The sequence below is a fragment of the Diospyros lotus genome, chromosome 2 (assembly GCF_014633365.1).
Source record: "Diospyros lotus cultivar Yz01 chromosome 2, ASM1463336v1, whole genome shotgun sequence".
NCBI lineage: Eukaryota > Viridiplantae > Streptophyta > Magnoliopsida > Ericales > Ebenaceae > Diospyros > Diospyros lotus.
In genome coordinates this window covers 4,227,386-4,245,924 of record NC_068339.1, presented here as the reverse complement: position 1 = coordinate 4,245,924, position 18,539 = coordinate 4,227,386, and the positions used below count along the sequence as shown (strand labels likewise).

At 41.3% G+C, this 18,539-nt stretch overlaps 1 protein-coding gene across 4 annotated transcripts; it reads left to right on the top strand.

Moving 5' to 3' along the window:
* Window positions 1-719: 719 nt before the first annotated feature.
* On the top strand, window positions 720-17,048 carry LOC127794957 (protein EDS1L-like). 4 transcript variants are annotated; one of them, XM_052326296.1, is made up of 4 exons: window positions 720-1,196; window positions 1,969-2,784; window positions 2,916-3,355; window positions 16,573-17,041. In XM_052326296.1, exons 1-4 carry the CDS (start codon window positions 735-737, stop codon window positions 16,844-16,846), a joined length of 1,992 nt encoding a protein of 663 aa, XP_052182256.1. In that variant the 5' UTR covers window positions 720-734; the 3' UTR covers window positions 16,847-17,041. The 4 variants fall into 4 exon arrangements, with proteins under 4 accessions (XP_052182256.1, XP_052182258.1, XP_052182257.1 ...); XM_052326298.1 differs by lacking the exon at window positions 2,916-3,355 and having other exon boundaries at window positions 16,139-17,048; XM_052326297.1 differs by lacking the exon at window positions 16,573-17,041 and having other exon boundaries at window positions 2,916-3,771.
* Window positions 17,049-18,539: the final 1,491 nt, after the last annotated feature.

The window sequence follows — 18,539 nt, the reverse complement described above, 5'->3', positions numbered from 1 at the left end:
ACTTATTTGTAGAATAAAAAGTTACTCATTATTGATGAAGTTTGTCTTTTTAATGTTATCAATTTAATATTTTATTTTATTTTTTTCTATAGAAGAATTAGAAATATATAATTTTTTACTCATACTAACCTTTTGAGAGTTTAAGAAAAAATAATTTTATTTTTTTATTTATTGTAGGAAATTATTTTGACTTTTTTTTGTATCTCTAAGATATTATATTTTAGTTAAAAATTAAGATTATTATATTTTATAGTTAATTGAATTTTATTTTTTATTTAATAAAATAATAAAATAAAAAATATATTATTAATAATAAAAAAATCTCAACAAATCTTTTCACCTAATGTCCCAATTTCGTTGGGTAAATTGATTCCTGCAAAATTAAAAACCTGAAAATGCCCAAAACCATAATCAACGCATGGAGAGAGAAGATTACGCGGAGACCCATAATCTGAGGGCCGGTGATCTTACGGAAGTTTGCGAAAGAAAACTGTGTGGGAAAGAGAGAGAGAGAGAGAGAACAGTTTCGCCTGGTTTGAATCTGATTCAAGATGGAAGAACGAAGAAGGAAAGCATATAGAAGAGACTCTGTTATTAGAAATCAATAATTATACATTCAAAAATATCTATTAAACTAATTCGTACTCACCGTGCGAGTTGGGCTCCAATCGCTTTCCCACAAGAGTCAAGCAGACTCCCAGTCAACGGCTGCGTAATGACGAAGAAACCCCCCGATGGATCCCACCGCACAGCGCCAAGACCAGCTCTACAAGAAGAAGACGAGCGAGCGAGAGAGAGAGAGACAGAGAGAGAGACTTTGGAGATCGCTTGTTGCCCCAGAAAACCAGAGGAAAGCGAGGATGGTGGGAGGGAGGCTCGGAGAGACAATAGGGGTGAGAGAAGAGCTTATCAAGAAAGCCTGCTCTCTTGATCTAAAAGCTCACAAAACCGCTTCCGGAAAGCCATATCTCTGCGAGAAAAGCCGCGGGTCATCGGAAGCGATTTTCAGCTTTTCAGGTTCGTGGACTGCGGAAGATTGGTTCAGCGGCAAGTCTTTCGGGGGAACGGGTCCGGAGGACGATCTCGGGCTGTTTCCTTCTCTCCGGAGCATTGGCACCGGGGAAGTGGCTGTGGTGAACCGAGCGTTTCTGGCTAGATTCCAAGCCATTCTCAGAACTTCGTCGTTGGAAAAAAAGGTGAGGAATTCTATCTCTAGCTGTTTTGCATGGTTTCTGCTCATCAATCAGATTCTGTCAATACAAAATTGAATTGAAACCATGAAACATGGAAATGAAAAAATAGGAGATAGAAGTTTGTTTGGTTTTAAATCACGAGAAAACTCGGAACAATTCTGACCAAGGATCGTTATGGAAACTTTTTTTCTTTTCTCCTTCATTGCATCTTTCATGTCCATATGTTTGTCAGCTGAGATCAAACACAGACATTAATCAAGCAGGGGTTGGAGGTAGGTAGTTGTTCTTACGTGCAATTTTTTTAATTTTTTTAATTTTTTTTGGAGTAGGGTGGGGAGAAGAAGTCGATTTCCAACGTACAACTTAAACCTGTGACAATCTAATTTAACAAATTTTCCTTTACCATCTACTACAAGGCTTGCCTGCCCTGTCTTAAAAATCAATAATCATAAGAAAGAAAAATAAGCATCTTGTACATAAAAATAAAGGATTAAGGATTGTAAGATACCAAGTTTCATTTGCTTGGAATGCGTTTTTAAGTAACCCAGAAATAGTGATAAATGAACATATAGAAGAGAAAGCAACATGTCAAGCACAGCATTATAAATTTTAGTTTTGACACTCATTCTCTCTTCCGTGATTTCCTTATAACTCAATACCAAATATGAGAAGAAAGGGGGAAAAATAAAAGAAGGCATCTTTGTAGTAATCCTTTTATCTGTCAAATCTAAAAGATGCAGTCATTCTTCTTGAATCCATTTTCAATTATTTCCAGGTCAACAAAGCAGCACGAGAGGGGAAGCATATAGTATTCACAGGGCATTCGTCCGGTGGTCCAGTGGCTATTCTTGCAACCCTTTGGTTCTTAGAGCAGTACCCGAGGCCAAACAGCAGCAGCCAAAATCGACCTGTGTGTGTAACTTTCGGGTCTCCACTAGTTGGTAATTGGATTTTTCCACACGCACTCAGAAGGGAGAACTGGGATGATTTCTTCATACATTTCATCATGAGGTATGACATTGTTCCTCGGTTGATGCTGGCCCCTCTTTCATCTTTGGGACAACAATTGCAGCCGATGCTCCAGTCTTTCAATCCAAAACCGCCATTGTTTGGGCATGATTCCGCTGCAATGTCGACGGAATTCTTCATGATGGTGATGAGGAGTGCATCGTCTGTTGCAAGCCACGCTGCTTGCAAAACAATGGGCTGCACAAATTCATTGCTTGAAACCGTAACGGGTTTCGTTGAACTTAGCCCTTACAGGCCATTTGGTACCTGTATCTTTTGCACCGGCGACGGAAAACTGGTGGTCGTGAAGAACCCGGATGCAGTGCTGCAACTATTGTTCTATAGTTCTCAGTTGACCTGCATGGAAGAAGGTGGGCAGGTTGCTTATGACACTTTAAAGGAGCATCTGGATAAAAGTTTAAATGAGCATCTGGGCTATGCAGCTGAGTTGCAAGAAAGCTTAGAAATGCAAAATGTGGTTTACCTGGATAACAATCATCTCAGAGAGCTTCCTCTGTCTTCCAATGGCAGCCCTCAGGGTGAGACAGCAACAATTGGCACAGCCTTGAACGATCTTGGTCTAGTGAGTTTCAATCCAATCACCCTCAATTTCATTTTCCATATTGCCATTGAAAAATATAATGCTTTCTTACTGTTACAGAACACGTCTATTTGATGGGAAATCCTTCCTAATTCAAGTGTCTTGAATTTCAGAGCACAAGAGCCAGGTTGTGTCTTCGTGCTGCTGGAGAATTACAGGCACAAAAGCAGAAGAACCAAGAGAAGAAAAATCCTAACAAAGACGACATTAAAAGAAAACTGAAAGACATCCGAGATTACCAATCAAGATGTTGTGAAGTTCGTGGAGTTGGTTATTATGATGCCTTCAAACTTCAGGACGACACCCAGGACTTCTCTGCCAATGTGACGAGGTTGGAGCTGGCAGGCATGTGGGATGAGATAATTGAAATGCTGAAAAGGCGTGAACTTCCAGATGGATTCGAGTGCCAGAAAGTGTGGATAGAGTTGGGAACTGAGTACAGGCGGTTGGTAGAGCCGCTAGACATTGCCAACTACTATCGACACTTGAAAAATGAAGACACTGGACCATACTTGATCAATGCTAGGCCAAAGCGTTATAGATACACCCAAAGGTGGCTTGAACACGCTGAAAGAATGCCACAAGGATCTAGCTCAGAATCCTGCTTTTGGGCTACGGTGGAGGATTTGAAGAGCGGCAATAGGCCATTTGCAGACGTGAAAGGGGAGATTCTGCATTTAGAGAACAATATGTCTGAATGGGTCAAAGGTGAGAAGATTGGCAGTGATGTCTTTTTGGCCAACTCAACATTTTCCATGTGGTGGAAAACGCTCCCAGACCAACATAGGGGGCAATCTTGGCTTAAAGATTTTGTGAAAATATGAAAGAACCTTAATCCAGGATAGAGGCATTTTGTTTAAAAATGATCTGGATTATCAGAGAGAGCTAAAATCCAGATTTTACTCTCCCTTTTAACTTAAAAAATTCATATGAAAATAATAAGATGCTCTGAGCCATTATGTATGCAAACCTTTGTCTTTCTCACAGAATATATTACCACTTCAGCAAATGACAGGGAAACAGCTTTTTGTCATTTTTCTGACTGCTCATCCTGAAAGAAATAATAGATTGGGTCATATTTGTTTTCAATTAAAGTTATGAATAATGTTATTGGTATAACTTTGTGTATATCTTAAACTACACAAAAGTGTACCAATGACAAAAATATTCCTTATGAGACGCATAGAGGCGCGTGAGGTGCATGGAGAGACGCATGATATTTTGGTCATAATACCCCTTGTGTAGCCCAAGATGTACAAAAATGATGTACATATAGTATGATTCGTAAGTTATTATACAACAGATACTCTAAGAATATCACATCTAATATATTTAATTGATAATACTTCGTTATAAAATATGTACTATTTCCGTTATAATGAAAATCTTTCTCATTTGTAATTGAACATATAATTATCTAACTTGCCTAATATTTTTAGAGATGTTAAATAGATTGGGTGGAATTAGAAATTTTTCACATTGCAATTAAAAATGTTAAACAAATTGGGTTGGATTAAATTTTTTTATGTTAAATAAATTGGGTCAACTCAACTTTGGCTTGGCAGTTTATAAGTCAAGTCCTATTTTTGGATGGGGACGAAACATCATATAGGGCGAGCTTAAGGAGTTTAAGGTTATTTTATTTGTCTGTAAATAAGAATGTAAATAGATTCTAATTAATTTTATTTAAAATAAAAATAAATATAATAAACTTTGAATTAAGGAGAAATAAATTAGGAAAAAAGAATTAATTTGGGTTAATATATAAGGAGATCGTTAGACTATTAAGAAATATAGTCTTTATTTCGTTTGCTTTAATATAACAAACTTTGAATTAAGGAAAAAAAAAAGGGTAAATTATGTAAAAATTTGTAGTATTTTTAATTTTCAGACCAAAAACTTAAAAATCAAGTTTATACACACACAAGGCATTTTCAGATTTTCTAGATTTTTGCTCTTTTTACAATCTGGAATATTTTATGTAAATATAAAAATACAATATATTTGGCATAAAATACTTTTTATGTAAAACAGTTTCTCAATAAATATATAAAACACACACACTTGTAGTCTTGTATGAATATAAGAGCATATACCATTTTCTTAAAATGCAAGCTAAATATCAAAATATAAATATAAAAATAATTCTATATAAAACACATTCTCTCGTGTAAAAAATGCTACTGTGGCTGATATATAAAATAAGCGAAATGAAGCATAAAGCACAGAAGAAGTAGGAAATATGAATGGATGAGATGGTGGGTGCCAGAAATTAGTACAACAGCTTCCAAAGGCAGGCACCATTATTCTATTCTATTCAATTCCATTCCATCTAGCCATCACTTGGGCCCTGCTTGGTTGGTTTCTCAATTCACTCCTCCATACTAACTACCTCACTGTTCACTCATTCCCACTTCCCACCCAATAAATAAATAGGTTAATCATAATGGAGGTTAGCTCGCCATTTACGCACCCAATTTCCAGATGAATTATTCATTATTACCTTTTCTCAAGATTTGTTCATGCATGACAAAACACACAAAAAAAAAAAAACATTTTTAGTCTCTTTGTTTATGTCAGAATTAACACAAATCTATTTATGCGGGCCACTATTAAGTAGTATAATACATAACATATGATATGATACCACAAAAGATACGATATGATACCACAAAGGTGAATCAACCACTGAGATAAGAGAATTTGAAGCATAACACCATCTCTGAAAATTTACCCAATAACGTATACCTTAACCACAGACAAAATAAGGTACGATTGGTGATTTCCAACTCGTTTTAGTTTAGTGACAGTACCCGAGCTATTCATAGAACTCAATGGGCACAAGTACGTACTCTTAAATGGATAGTATATGATAGAAAGAATGGTTGACAAAAGATCAAACATGTAATTTAAGCAATTAAGTGAACGCAATTGCTGTGTCCGTGTATTACTTCTGTTGTTACACGGTTACAATAATAAATTTGTAAAAGAAAAAATTATTGATAGATGACTCACGTGTGGCTAATTCGAGCAATGGATGATTCTCGTGTGGTGTATCTGATCGATGGATGACTCACTCGGGAGATGGATGACTCCTTCAGACCATGAGTGACGTGTGGATTGTCTAAATGATGAGTAATTATTGGGAGATATGGGTAAGTCTCCTGGGATGGAGTGACAGCGATAGATGAGTCTCCCAGAGGGTCACGACAGCGATGGATGAGTCTCTCGGGGGTCACAGTAGCGATGGGTGAGTCCCTTGGCTAGTTTGAGAGCGATGGATGAGTCTCTCGGGGGTCACGGCAGCGATGAGTGACCTGCTGGAAAGAAAATCGATTAAGGGCGCGGGTGAGAATTCCCGCATGGACCCTTTGATGCTTAAGTTAGTCCCTCGTAGAAGTGAAATGGTTGAAGACAAAAAGTAAGTACGAGAGTGAGAGGTTGCATCCCGAATGGGGGAAAATACCTCTTATTTATAGCTATGAAAGGGGCATCCATGTGTCGTGTGACCCATTTTTCTCGGCGAGTATATCGAAGGTGATTTTGACCAAGTCTTGCGAAGTTATTGGCGCGAGGGTGCAGGCACATAAGCGCGTGCACAGGGCGCGCATTAGGCACCCCAGAGTGACCTCCCTCGGGGGTGTGAGGTACCCCCGAGAGAGGTCTCTCGGGGGTGGGAGGAGCCCCCCTCTTAATTTCTTTAGCCACGCTGCCGCGTGGTAAAGGGGGAAGAGTCCTCATTCCCTGGCCACGATGCCGCGTGGCAGCATGGAGGAGGGGGAAGTGGCCTTAGGCCGCTTCCATGCCGCCATTGTGGCCGCTTCCAGGCATAACAATTGTTCCCTGCTCTTTCTGTCGGGTCTTCCAGAAGGAAGAGCATTTTGCCTGCAACACTGCCCTATTTTTAAGAGGTCATTTTTCCTTCTTTATTTTGTAGCAATCTTCTCCTTCACGTCTTTCATAGCTGTCTTTGGCATTCTGCTCCCTATGTGCCCTTAAAAAAGAAGGCTTGAGGTTCTCATTTAGCCATTATTTCAACAATTCTTCTGTGTTATTTGTGGCTTTGGTATTTTCATATTTCAACTCCTCATAAGCGCGATGGCTTCAAGTAGATGTGGCAGAGTCTTCAAATGATGTGCTGAAGCTCCTGCCCTTGCAACTGTGGTCTATGCATTCAGTTCTTCATCTTCTAGGAGTATAAACACAATTTCTTCATACGCTCCCAGCTCTCGAGGTGATGGGGGCTCGGAAAGATCTTCAAATCAAGTCAAGAGTAACCATATCATTACTGGCTCGCATATGTATCTACATGTTGCCGAGAGACGAATTGGCGTATTGGGGAATTTTCTCTGAATCCAAAGGTGTTCGTGATGATTGTCACTCCATTTTTTGGTTTGTCAGATTACTTGAAAAATGATGAATATGACATCTCTTCTTGTAGGGAAACAGTTATTGTACCATTCGGACGCCAGGCGAAGCAATGTAAGTCATTTGCGGGGCCATTGTGTAATACCCCGAGAGCCCAGAGAAGTTAGTATATATCGAGGATAGTGTAAGAAAGGAAACAACACCAGCTGGATACCTTTTGGGCTGAATGTTGGCAAAGAACTCTTAAGTTAAGCGTGCTTGACCTGGGGTAATCCAGGGATAGGTGACCCCTCTGGGAAGTTCGTGTAAGCCCATCAGGGTAAGTTGTTTCGGTCCTTCCTATCGCTCGAACGGGATGTTACAGGTGGTATCAGAGCCGACCCTTGGCGAAGGCGGTCCGATGAGGGCGGGGAGTGGCGCCGGGGCTTGAGGGCCTGTACAAGGAGCGGCTTCTGGCAGGCTTCTAGGATGGCAGCCCCCAAGGGGAGAAGGTCTGGGACCAGTTGTAAGGTCGCACGACGAGGACGTCATGTGCTTAAGGGGGGGAGAATGTAATATCCCGAGAGCCCAGAGAAGTTAGTATATATCGAGGATAGTGTAAGAAAGGAAACAACACCAGCTGGATACCTTTTGGGCTGAATGTTGGCAAAGAACTCTCAAGTTAAGCGTGCTTGACCTGGGGTAATCCAGGGATGGGTGACCCCCCTGGAAAGTTCGTGTAGGCCCATCAGGGTAAGTTGTTCCGGTCCGTCCTATCGCTCGAACGGGATGTTACACATTGGAATTATGCTCTCTCGATGTATTGCAGGATAACGATTTCATGTCTTCTCATTGTCAGGCTGCTTGCGAGGCAATGGGATGTTCTTGCCTCCTTATCGCCAGGTTGTGAGCGGGGCAATGAGCCTTTTTGTTACAATGGCGCAACTCTCTAGCTTCAGGTGTACATGCTCGCTGGTATTGTGAGCGTAGTGTCTAAGTTTGCAATATTTTATTTTTGCAATTCGACATGATGCCTACGTACGCAATTAAATAGCATAAATATTTTTTTTTTGTGGTTTGGCATAATGCCTACGTTCGCAATTAGAAAGAATGTACATCTTTAATTTTCGCGGTTCGGTATAACGCTTACGTCCGCAATTAGTTTTGGTATTTTCTTATTGCCGGGGTATGAGCAGGGCAACAGACTTGTTATTTTGCACTTTGTGGTTGGACTGTTAGCGAGATAACAGGTCTTTCTGTGTTTACCTCGTTGTCGGGCTAGTGATAAGGTAATGGGCCTTAGGTCACCAGGCGAAATGGTATAGGTGGCTCACGGGGCAACAAATATTATGGCTCATTTATGTCGGACTTTTTGCAGGACAGTAATTTTATTTTCACCCCATTGTCAGGCTATGTGCGGGACAATGTCTTATTTTTCCCCTATTGTCAGACTACGGGTGGGACAATGGGCTTGTTATCTCCCTCTTTGCCGAGCGATAAGCAGGGCAACGAGCTTTTAGCTTTCACTTCGTTGCCGGGCTATGAGCGACAACGTCTTATTTTTCCTCTATTGTCGGACTACGCGTGGGACAATGGGCTTGTTATCTCCCTCGTTGTCGAGCTATAAGCAAGGCAACGGGCATTTAACTTTCTCAATTGCCGGGCCATGCGCGAGGCAATGGGTCTTCGTTTGAAAATGAACCTTGATGGAATCTAGTGGTTAATAGTGGACGCCATAATGATAATTTATTCGCAGAAGTGAGTATAAACATTTTGATGTGGTTCAGCCAAATATGCCTACGTCCACAATACCATTTTAGACTCACATTATTACGATTCAAATAGAGGGAATAATACAACTTAATCTTGCATAGTTTGCTTGGCAATCGATAAAATCTCTTCACTCTATTTCCCTTTTGTAGATGCAACATAGCACGTGCGGGCCTTCCGTTGATCCCCTCGGATTTGTCCCACTCCTTGGGGTGTAGGAAATTTCATCAACAGATAGCAGGAAGAGACTACGACTCTTATGTCGTTGAGCAAGGGACGACCAAAAATTAGATTGTATGTAGTTGATGAGGATTTAACCACCATAAAGCATGCCTGACGTGTTGTTTTTTGAGGATTAGAGCCCAATGTGACTGGCAAATGAATTGAACCAGCCACCGAGACAGGCTCCCCGGTGAAACTATATAAAGGGGAAGAGATATTTTTCAATCGATATTGTGAAATGTGCATTTGCTCGAAGCAATTCCAATAAATGAGGTTAACTGAGCTACCACTGTCTACTAAAATTCTCTCAATTGGGTACTTTGCAATGACAGCTGAGATTACCATCGGGTCATCATGTGGAATGATTATATCTCTTCTGTTGACAGGTGTGAACATAATGGGCTCTTTATTTTCTCTAGCCTCCATTACCGAATTGACCTGGTAGGCCAAACAAGCATAGGCTTTTCGGGAAGATGAGCTATCACCAGCTAAGGTTTCGCCGCCCGAAATGACATGTATAACCTGATGTGTTGGTTCATTATCTAGAGGGAGATTTTGTCTGTAGTCATTTCCTCTCTCTTGCTGTCTTGGATTATGTATTTCCTGTGTTTCAGGCCTTTCTCCCATTCTTTGTGGCTCCCTGTTGTTTTCATCTTCTTCTCGTACATATCTTTGTAAGTGCCCTTCTTGGATAAGCATCTCAATTTGATTTTTCAACTCCCTACATTGATCAGTGGAATGGCCACGAGTCCTATGGTATTGACAGTACTCATCATGATTCTTTCCTATAGGTCGATCCACCTTTTTTGGAAGTCTGATTAGGCTTGATCCTTCTATAGCTGCCAATATGGTAGATCGAGATTGGGTGAGCCAGGTATAGTGATTGAACTGGGGCCTGACATCATCCAGTCTTCGGGTCCTCTCTTGTTGCCAATTAAGGTCTTTTTCAATATCTCGCTCCTTTCTTTTTTGCTCCCCGTCTTCATCCATTGCCACAGTCCTCATTACTTCTGTATGGTGTATATATTTATTGGCCCTGACGAACAAATCTGCCAAGGATTTTGGCGGGTCTAGAGATAGGGATTCTTGGAAGGAAGTTAGTCGTGTCCCTTGGAACATAGCAGATACTGCCATTTCAATCAGTAAATTATAGATCTCAAGTGTGGCGTTCCGAAATCTATCCACGTAGTGGCGTAGGGTTTCTTTATTCCCTTGTCGAATGCTAAGCATATATGTCGCATATTTTTTCTCTGACTGTTAATAATGAATGCTTTAATAAACTCCGTTTTTAGTTGGCCGAATGAAGAGATGGATGCTTCGGGTAAGCCGTTAAACCAGGCCCGAGCGTGCCCAGTCAGGGTTAATGGAAATGCCCTGCACATTATCTCGTCGTCCTATTCATGAAACATCATTAAAGATTCATAATTTTGCACGTGATCATAAGGGTCGTCCCTGCCTGAATAATGATTTATTTGAGGCATCTTGAACTTTCTCGGCAAGGGTTTTTCCATTACTTCTGCCACGAATGGTAGTTTTCCTCCAGATTGTTCCTCGGAAGTGGGTAATAGCTTATTCTGTTGTAGCACCCGCTCAATCATCTTTTTCATATTGGCTGCCTCCCGTGCACTAAATGCAGTAGGGTTGTCATCAGGCCCATCATTTTGCTTGGTTGCGGGTTTAGAATCCCAACCTCTTTCCATAGGAGTGCTGGCTACTGTTTCATAATATCTTCATCTTTATGGGCTTTGTCTTTCTGTCTTTCGACGATCAGTTCCTCCATGATTTCCTTGATGGGGAGAAGTTTGGCTATGTGCTCCTCTTAAAGGAGATCTTGGTTGATTGTTTCTAGTAGGGACAAGTTCAGCGTGAGTTTCAGGGCTCGCTTCTCGATATGAACCGTTCCCTGGTACCTCCTGACGAGCCTTATGGGACGGAACTGTTTCTGGTATAAACTTTCTCAATGCGGCTGGGATTGACCCGTGAGGGACCAAACTTTGCAAAATACCAGCCATTTCCCAAAGAGCTTGTATTCCTTCGGCATGTTGCTGTCATAGGGCCTCATACTCAGCCTAACGAATGACGGATGGGATCGGCATACCTAAGTAGGGTCCCGAGAGAACATGTGAGGCTGTGAGAGGCAGCACTTGAAGTTGGACCCTTAATGGGTGAGAGGGCTCTGGAAGGGGCGGTTGCTGGTGAGTGAATGATGGGTGACCCTCACGAGGGGATTGATGGGTGAGGGACGACTGACCCCCATGGGTGGGGGGGGGGGATGTCCCTCATGGGTGAGAGGCGGATGGCCCCCATGGATGAGGGGTAGCGGGCCCTCATGGGTAGATTGATGTTGATCTTCCACTCGAGCGAGAGTCTCTTGTCGAGATGATTGGGCATCACAGGAGAGGGTCTGGCGATTACTTCGGGTTTGAGCCATAGTGAGGGAATAGTTCTGTAGCTTTTTGTTTGCGTTTCCTACAGACGGTGCCAATTGTTGTTACACGGTTACAACAATAAATTTGTAAAAGGGGAAACTGTCGATGGATGACCCACGTGTGGCTAATCCGAGTGATGGATGACTCTCGTGTGGTGTATCTGAGCGATGGATGACTCACTCGGGGGATAGATGACTCCTTCAGGCCATGGGTGACGTGTGGATTGTCCAAACGATGAGTAATTATCGGAAGAGATGGGTGAGTCTCTCGGGGTGGAGTGACAGCGATGGATGAGTCTCCCGGAGGGTCATGACAGCGATGGATGAGTCTCTCGAGGGTCACGGCAGCGATGTGTGAGTCCCTTAGCTAGTTTGAGAGCGATGAATGAGTCTCTCGGGGGTCACGGCAGCGATGGTTGACCTGCTGGAAAGAAAATCGATTAGGGGCGTGGGTGAGAATCTCCGTATAGACCCTTCGATGCTTAAGTTAGTCCATCGTAGAAGTGAAATACTTGAAGACAAAAAGTAAGTACGAGAGTGAGATGTTATATCCCGAATGGGGGAAAATACCCCTTATTTATAGCGATAAAAGGGGCATTCATGTGTCGTGTGACCCATTTTTCTCGACGAGTATATCGAAGGTGATTTTGACCAAGTCTTACGAAGTTATTGGTGTGAAAATGCAGGTACATGAGCACGTGCACAACGCGCGCATTAAGCACCCCGAGTGACCTCCCTCGGGAGTGTGAGGTACGCCCACGAGAGGTCTCTCGGGGCGAGAATACCCCCGAGAGACTTGGGGGGGGGGGGGGGGGGGGGGGGTGTGGAGTCCGCCTTCCCTGGCCGCGTGGGGGAGGAGGAAGCGGCCTTAGGGCGCTTCCATGCGGCCATTGTGGCCGCCTCCAGGCATAACAACTTCTAAGATGCATACATGTGCATGAACTCTGATCAATCGTTTGCAGAAACAACGTTCTATGAAATTGATTCCTGCAAAATTAAAAACCTGAAAATGCCCGAAACCATAATCAACGCATGGAGAGAGAAGATTACGCGGAGACCCATAATCTGAGGGCCGGTGATCTTACGGAAGTTTGCGAAAGAAAACTGTGTGGGAAAGAGAGAGAGAGAGAGAACAGTTTCGCCTGGTTTGAATCTGATTCAAGATGGAAGAACGAAGAAGGAAAGCATATAGAAGAGACTCTGTTATTAGAAATCAATAATTATACATTCAAAAATGAGTTATGCTACTTGTACGCACAAAAGTGACGCACAATTTGACGCACAGCGAGAAATGACAGAAATACCCTGAAATTGCCACTCAAATTACATGGGATTGCCACTCCAATTAATTGCTTCTTCCTCACTTGTCTCTCTCCTCCCCGTTGACGCATTCCTTTTCTGTTACTCCTTTTCATTTCTTCCTCACTTCTGTCTCCTCCCTCTCAGGTTGACGCATTCCTTTTCATTTTCATTCCTTTTCTGTTACATTTGATCAAAATTTGTTATTTGAGTATATAAATTTAGTAGTTAGATATTATCAATTAAATTGTGTTATTTGGGCGTATAAATTTAGTACTTGAAAAAATAAATTTTATGTAATGTAATTAATTTTATATTTTGTAATAAGATTGTTATTATTCTATGAAAAATGAAATATAATAGATTATTTTATAATAAGTATCCCAAGCATTCCACCCGTGTAAAAGCAACATGATTATAGAAATTTGTTTGGTAGAATAATACCATAAATAATATAGAAACATAGGTTTATCCCAAGCATTTCCTTAAGTTATCAATTTTATCATAAATAATATAAAAACATAATTAAAATTTTAATGATAAGTCAGTACATAAATCAACTTTAAGCTAAAAAAAGACTTAACAATTTATACAGTAGAAGATGAAGCCAGTGAGGGTTTCGATTTCTGGGATGGTGGGTTCATGCGGGTTCGGGCTTCAGTGAGAGAGAGAGAGAGAGAGAGAGAGAGATACATACATACACTTATCGCTGGCGCGGTAGAAGATGAAGGGAGCAGGCGCAATGGAAGATGAGGCAGGTCTTCTGGGAGGGTGAGTTCTTGTGGCAGGTGAGACAGAGAGAGAGAGAGAGAGATAAAAGAGAGAGAGTGCAGGTGGGTGAGAGTGAGAGAGACAAGAGTATAAGTGACCCAATTTCAAGCAAAAAGCAACATGGGTCTCTTTCATAATTTCGCGATATTTTCAAATCTAAATTACCGCAATTTCTCGTTGTGCGTCACTTTTGTGCGTACAAGTAGCATACCTCTTCAAAAATATCTATTAAACTAATTTGTACTCACCGTGCGAGTAGGGCTCTAATCGCTTTCCCACAACAGTCAAGCAGACTCCCTGTCAACAGTGCGTAATGACGAAGAAACCCCCGTTAAAGGGGGTGAACAAAATTGCACTCTAGCTGGCTCTACAAGAAGAAGCCGAGCGAGCGAGCGAGCGAGAGAGATAGACTTTGGAGATCGCTTGTTGCCCTAGAAAACCAGAGGAAAGCGAAGATGTTGGGAGGGAGGCTCGGAGAGAGAATAGGGGTGAGAGAAGAGCTTATCAAGAAAGCCTGCTCTCTTGATCTAAAAGCTCACAAAACCGCTTCCGGAAAGCCATATCTCTGCGAGAAAAGCCGCGGGTCATCGGAAGCGATTTTCAGCTTTTCAGGTTCGTGGACTGCGGAAGATTGGTTCAGCGGCAAGTCTTTCGGGGAAACGGGTCCGGAGGACGATCTCGGGCTGTTTCCTTCTCTCCGGAGCATTGGCACCGGGGAAGTGGCTGTGGTGAACCGAGCGTTTCTGGCTAGATTCCAAGCCATTCTCAGAACTTCGTCGTTTGAAAACGAGGTGAGGAATTCTATCTCTAGCTGTTTTGCATGGTTTCTGCTCATCAATCAGATTCTGTCAATACAAAATTGAATTGAAACCATGAATCATGGAAATGAAAAAAAAAGGAGATCAGAAGTTTGTTTGGTTTTAAATCACGAGAAAACTCGGAACAATTCTGACCAAGGATCGTTATGGAAACTTTTTTTCTTTTCTCCTTCATTGCATCTTTCATGTCCATATGCTTGTCAGCTCAGCTGAGATCAAACACAAACATTAATCAAGCAGGGGTTGGAGGTAGGTAGTTGTTCTTACGTGCAATTTTATTTTATTTTTATTTTTTTGGAGTAGGGTGGGTGGAAGAAGTCGATTTCCAACGTACAACTTAAACCAGTGACAATCTAATTTAACAAATTTTCCTTTATCATCTACTACAAGGCTTGCCTGCCCTGTCTTAAAAATCAATAATCATAAGAAAGAAAAATAAGCATCTTGTACATAAAAATAAAGGATTAAGGATTGTAAGATACCAAGTTTCATTTGCTTGGAATGCGTTTTTAAGTAACCCAGAAATAGTGATAAATGAACATATAGGAGAGAAAACAACATATCAAGCACAGCATTATAAATTTTAGTTTTGACACTCATTCTCTCTTCCGTGATATCATTATAACTCAATACCAAATATGAGAAGAAAGGGGAAAAAATAAAAGAAAGCATCTTTGTAGTAATCCTTTTTTATCTGTCAAATCTGAAAGATGCAGTCATTCTTCTTGAATCTATTCTCTATTATTTCCAGGTCAAGAAAGCAGCACGAGAGGGGAAGCATATAGTATTCACAGGGCATTCGTCCGGTGGTCCAGTGGCCATTCTTGCAACCCTTTGGTTCTTAGAGCAGTACCTGAGGCCAAACAGCAGCAGCCAAATTCGACCTGTGTGTGTAACTTTCGGGTCTCCACTAGTTGGTGATTGGATTTTTCCACACGCACTCAGAAGGGAGAACTGGGATGATTGCTTCATACATTTCATCATGAGGTATGACATTGTTCCTCGGTTGATGCTGGCCCCGCTTTCATCTGTGGGACAACAATTGCAGCCGATGCTCCAGTTTTTCAACCCAAAATCTGCATCGTTGGGGCATGATTCCGCCGCAATGTCAACGGAAGCCTGGACTTTCTTCTTCATGATGGTGATGAGGAGTGCATCGTCTGTTGCAAGCCACGCTGCTTGCAAAACAATGGGCTGCACAAATTCATTGCTTGAAACCGTCACGGGTTTCGTTGAACTTAGCCCTTACAGGCCTTTTGGTACCTGTATCTTTTGCACCGGCAACGGAAAACTGGTGGTCGTGAAGAACCCGGATGCAGTGCTGCAACTGTTGTTCTATAGTTCTCAGTTGACCTGCATGGCAGAAGGTGGACAGGTTGCTTATAAAAGTTTAAAGGAGCATCTGGGCTATGCAGATGAGTTGCAAGAAAGCTTAGAAATGCAAAATGTGGTTTACCTGGATAATCTCAGAGTGCTTCCTCTGTCTTCCAATGGCAGCCCTCAGGGTGAGACAGCAACAATTGGCACAGCCTTGAATGATCTTGGTCTGGTGAGTTTCAATCCAATCACCCTCAATTTCATTTTCCATATTGCCATTGAAAAATAGAATGCTTTCTTACTCTTACAGAAACACGTCTATTTGATGGGAAATCCTTCCTAATTCAAGTGTCTTGAATTTCAGAGCACAAGAGCCAGGTTGTGTCTTCGTGCTGCTGGAGAATTACAGGCACAAAAGCAGAAGAACCAAGAGAAGATAAATTCTAACAAAGACAAGATTGAAGAAAGACTGAAAAGCATCCGAGAATATTACCAACGTGAAGCTCGTGGAGTTGGTTATTATGATGCCTTCAAACTTCAGAACGACAGCCGGGACTTCCTTGCCAATGTGAATAGGTTGGAGCTAGCAGGCATGTGGGATGAGATCATTGAAATGCTGAAAAGGCATGAACTTCCAGATGGATTCGAGTGCCAGAAAGAGTGGATAGAGTTGGGAACCGAGTACAGGCGGTTGGTAGAGCCGCTAGACATTGCCAACTACTATCGACACTTGAAAAATGAAGACACTGGACCATACTTGATCAATGCTAGGCCAAAGCGTTATAGATACACCCAAAGGTGGCTTGAACACGCCGAAAGAATGCCACAAGGATCTAGCTCAGAATCCTGCTTTTGGGCTACGGTGGAGGATTTGAAGAGCGGCAATAGGCCATTTGCAGACATGAAAGAGGAGATTCTGCATTTAGAGAACAATATGTCTAAATGGTTCAAACGTGGCAGTGATGTCTTTTTGGCCGAGTCAACATTTTCCATGTGGTGGAATAAGCTCCCTGACCAACATAGGAAGCAATCTCGCCTTAGAGATTTTGTGAACATACCAAAAGAACCTTAATCCAGGATAGAGGCATTTTGTTTAAAAATGATCTGGATTATCAGAGAGAGCTAAAATCCAGATTTTACTCTCCCTTTTAACTTAAAAAATTCATATGAAAATAATAAGATGCTCTGAGCCATTATGCATGCAAACCTTTGTCTTTCTCACAGAATATATTACCACTTCAGCAAATGAGAGGGAAACAGCTTTTTGTCATTTTTCTGACTCATCCAGAAAGAAGTAATAGATTGGGTCATGTTGTTTTCCAACCATCACAAGTACAGCCAGCCTATATTCATCTGAACCTAGAAGAAGGTGACTCGCACAGACGGCTTCAATATAAAATAACAAAAAAATAAAAATAAAAATAAAAAAAACAACTGGCTGGTCAATCTCGTATATTTAATCGCCGGCAAACCAGAGCCAGATGAGACAGGCAACCTTTGTCCTGACCCATCCTTGTAAATGCATAAGTGCCTGCATAACGTACACACAATCACAAGTAGAATAGTTGAAGAGGTAACATGTGAGGTTCACCTATAATTTCAAAAGAGTGCCTTGTTTCTTACTTTCTTCTCAAAAAGAATGGGCAATAAGTTATGTGAGTTCAAACTGAAGCAAAACCAAGCACTTCTAAATTATGTCACTCCAATGTCGCCATAACTTTGCTCAAAGCTTCCCTAATCCAATTCCACTTCTAGGAATATATTTGAGTTTCAAAAACATCAGAAAAACCAACATCCAAGTACCTCTTCAAACTGTTGAGGATTTATACTAGTTTTATTGTATTAGGTGCTGTATGCATTAGTTGTACATTGCATCTAGCCTTGGTAACTTGTACATAGCAGTTAATTCTGTTTTAGTACAAATGCTTGTAACCCTAGCTTAATTGAATTGAATAAGTTTTCCCTTCCAGTCTCTCTTTTTCTCAGTATTCTGTATATCATCACACAAACAATAGGATCATCCATTTTTTAATTTGTCGACTCCAGGCAAGATGATGCCTGATTTTAGATACTTGCCTTCAGCTTAACCTCTAGCATTTACCTACAAATACTGAATGCTGTTATTAATAAGAGTTGATAAGTGAATAACCTTTGCCAAGATTTTAGCAATCGCCCACAACAGCCTACAGAAGAAATCGACAAGAAACATTCTGCCTTATTACCTTCCCACGAGGAGAACAAAAAAGTCATGAAAATAACAACCCGAGGGTTTCTCTACATCTAAGTGGCACTACACAGCCAACACAAGGTGGTCTTTCTTTTTTTTGCTCAGTAAAATACAAGGTGCTCTTTAAATGTATGGAAGTAAAGGTAAATATTCTACACTAGCAATTACAATCTGTCTTCATGTCATAGTATCACAATTCAATCAAACAATCTTCTTCTACCATCACCATTTTCGTGGTACTGACCTGATTCGTTCTTCCAATTCACATATTCAAACCTGTTCACTATGATTTTCAGACAGATCCTATTACTTCACAAGGAAGATGTGATCCATATTCTTTCTTCTTCTGATGGAATCCAACATAACTCACTTCTTCTGATCAAATATGTTTTAGCTCAATCATATGTTATCCCGCCATTGCAAAAATTTGGTCGTTATTAACTAAAAGAATAATTTCAAGTGGTAAATTAATGTGGTGCTTTAAATCGATGGACAAACCATTAAACCATTCAATTCCATTTCCAATGGATGCAACTAG

What these genes read in the sequence shown, in the direction of transcription:
- LOC127794957 (XM_052326296.1), top strand. Translation starts at nt 735, where the DNA reads ATGGATCCCACCGCACAGCGCCAAGACCAGCTCTACAAGAAGAAGACG. An exon ending in CTTCGTCGTTGGAAAAAAAG is followed by an intron (nt 1,197 to 1,968) that starts GTGAGGAATTCT and finishes AATTATTTCCAG; the next exon opens with GTCAACAAAGCAGCACGAGA. An exon ending in CGTTATAGATACACCCAAAG is followed by an intron (nt 3,356 to 16,572) that starts GTGGCTTGAACA and finishes ATACACCCAAAG; the next exon opens with GTGGCTTGAACACGCCGAAA.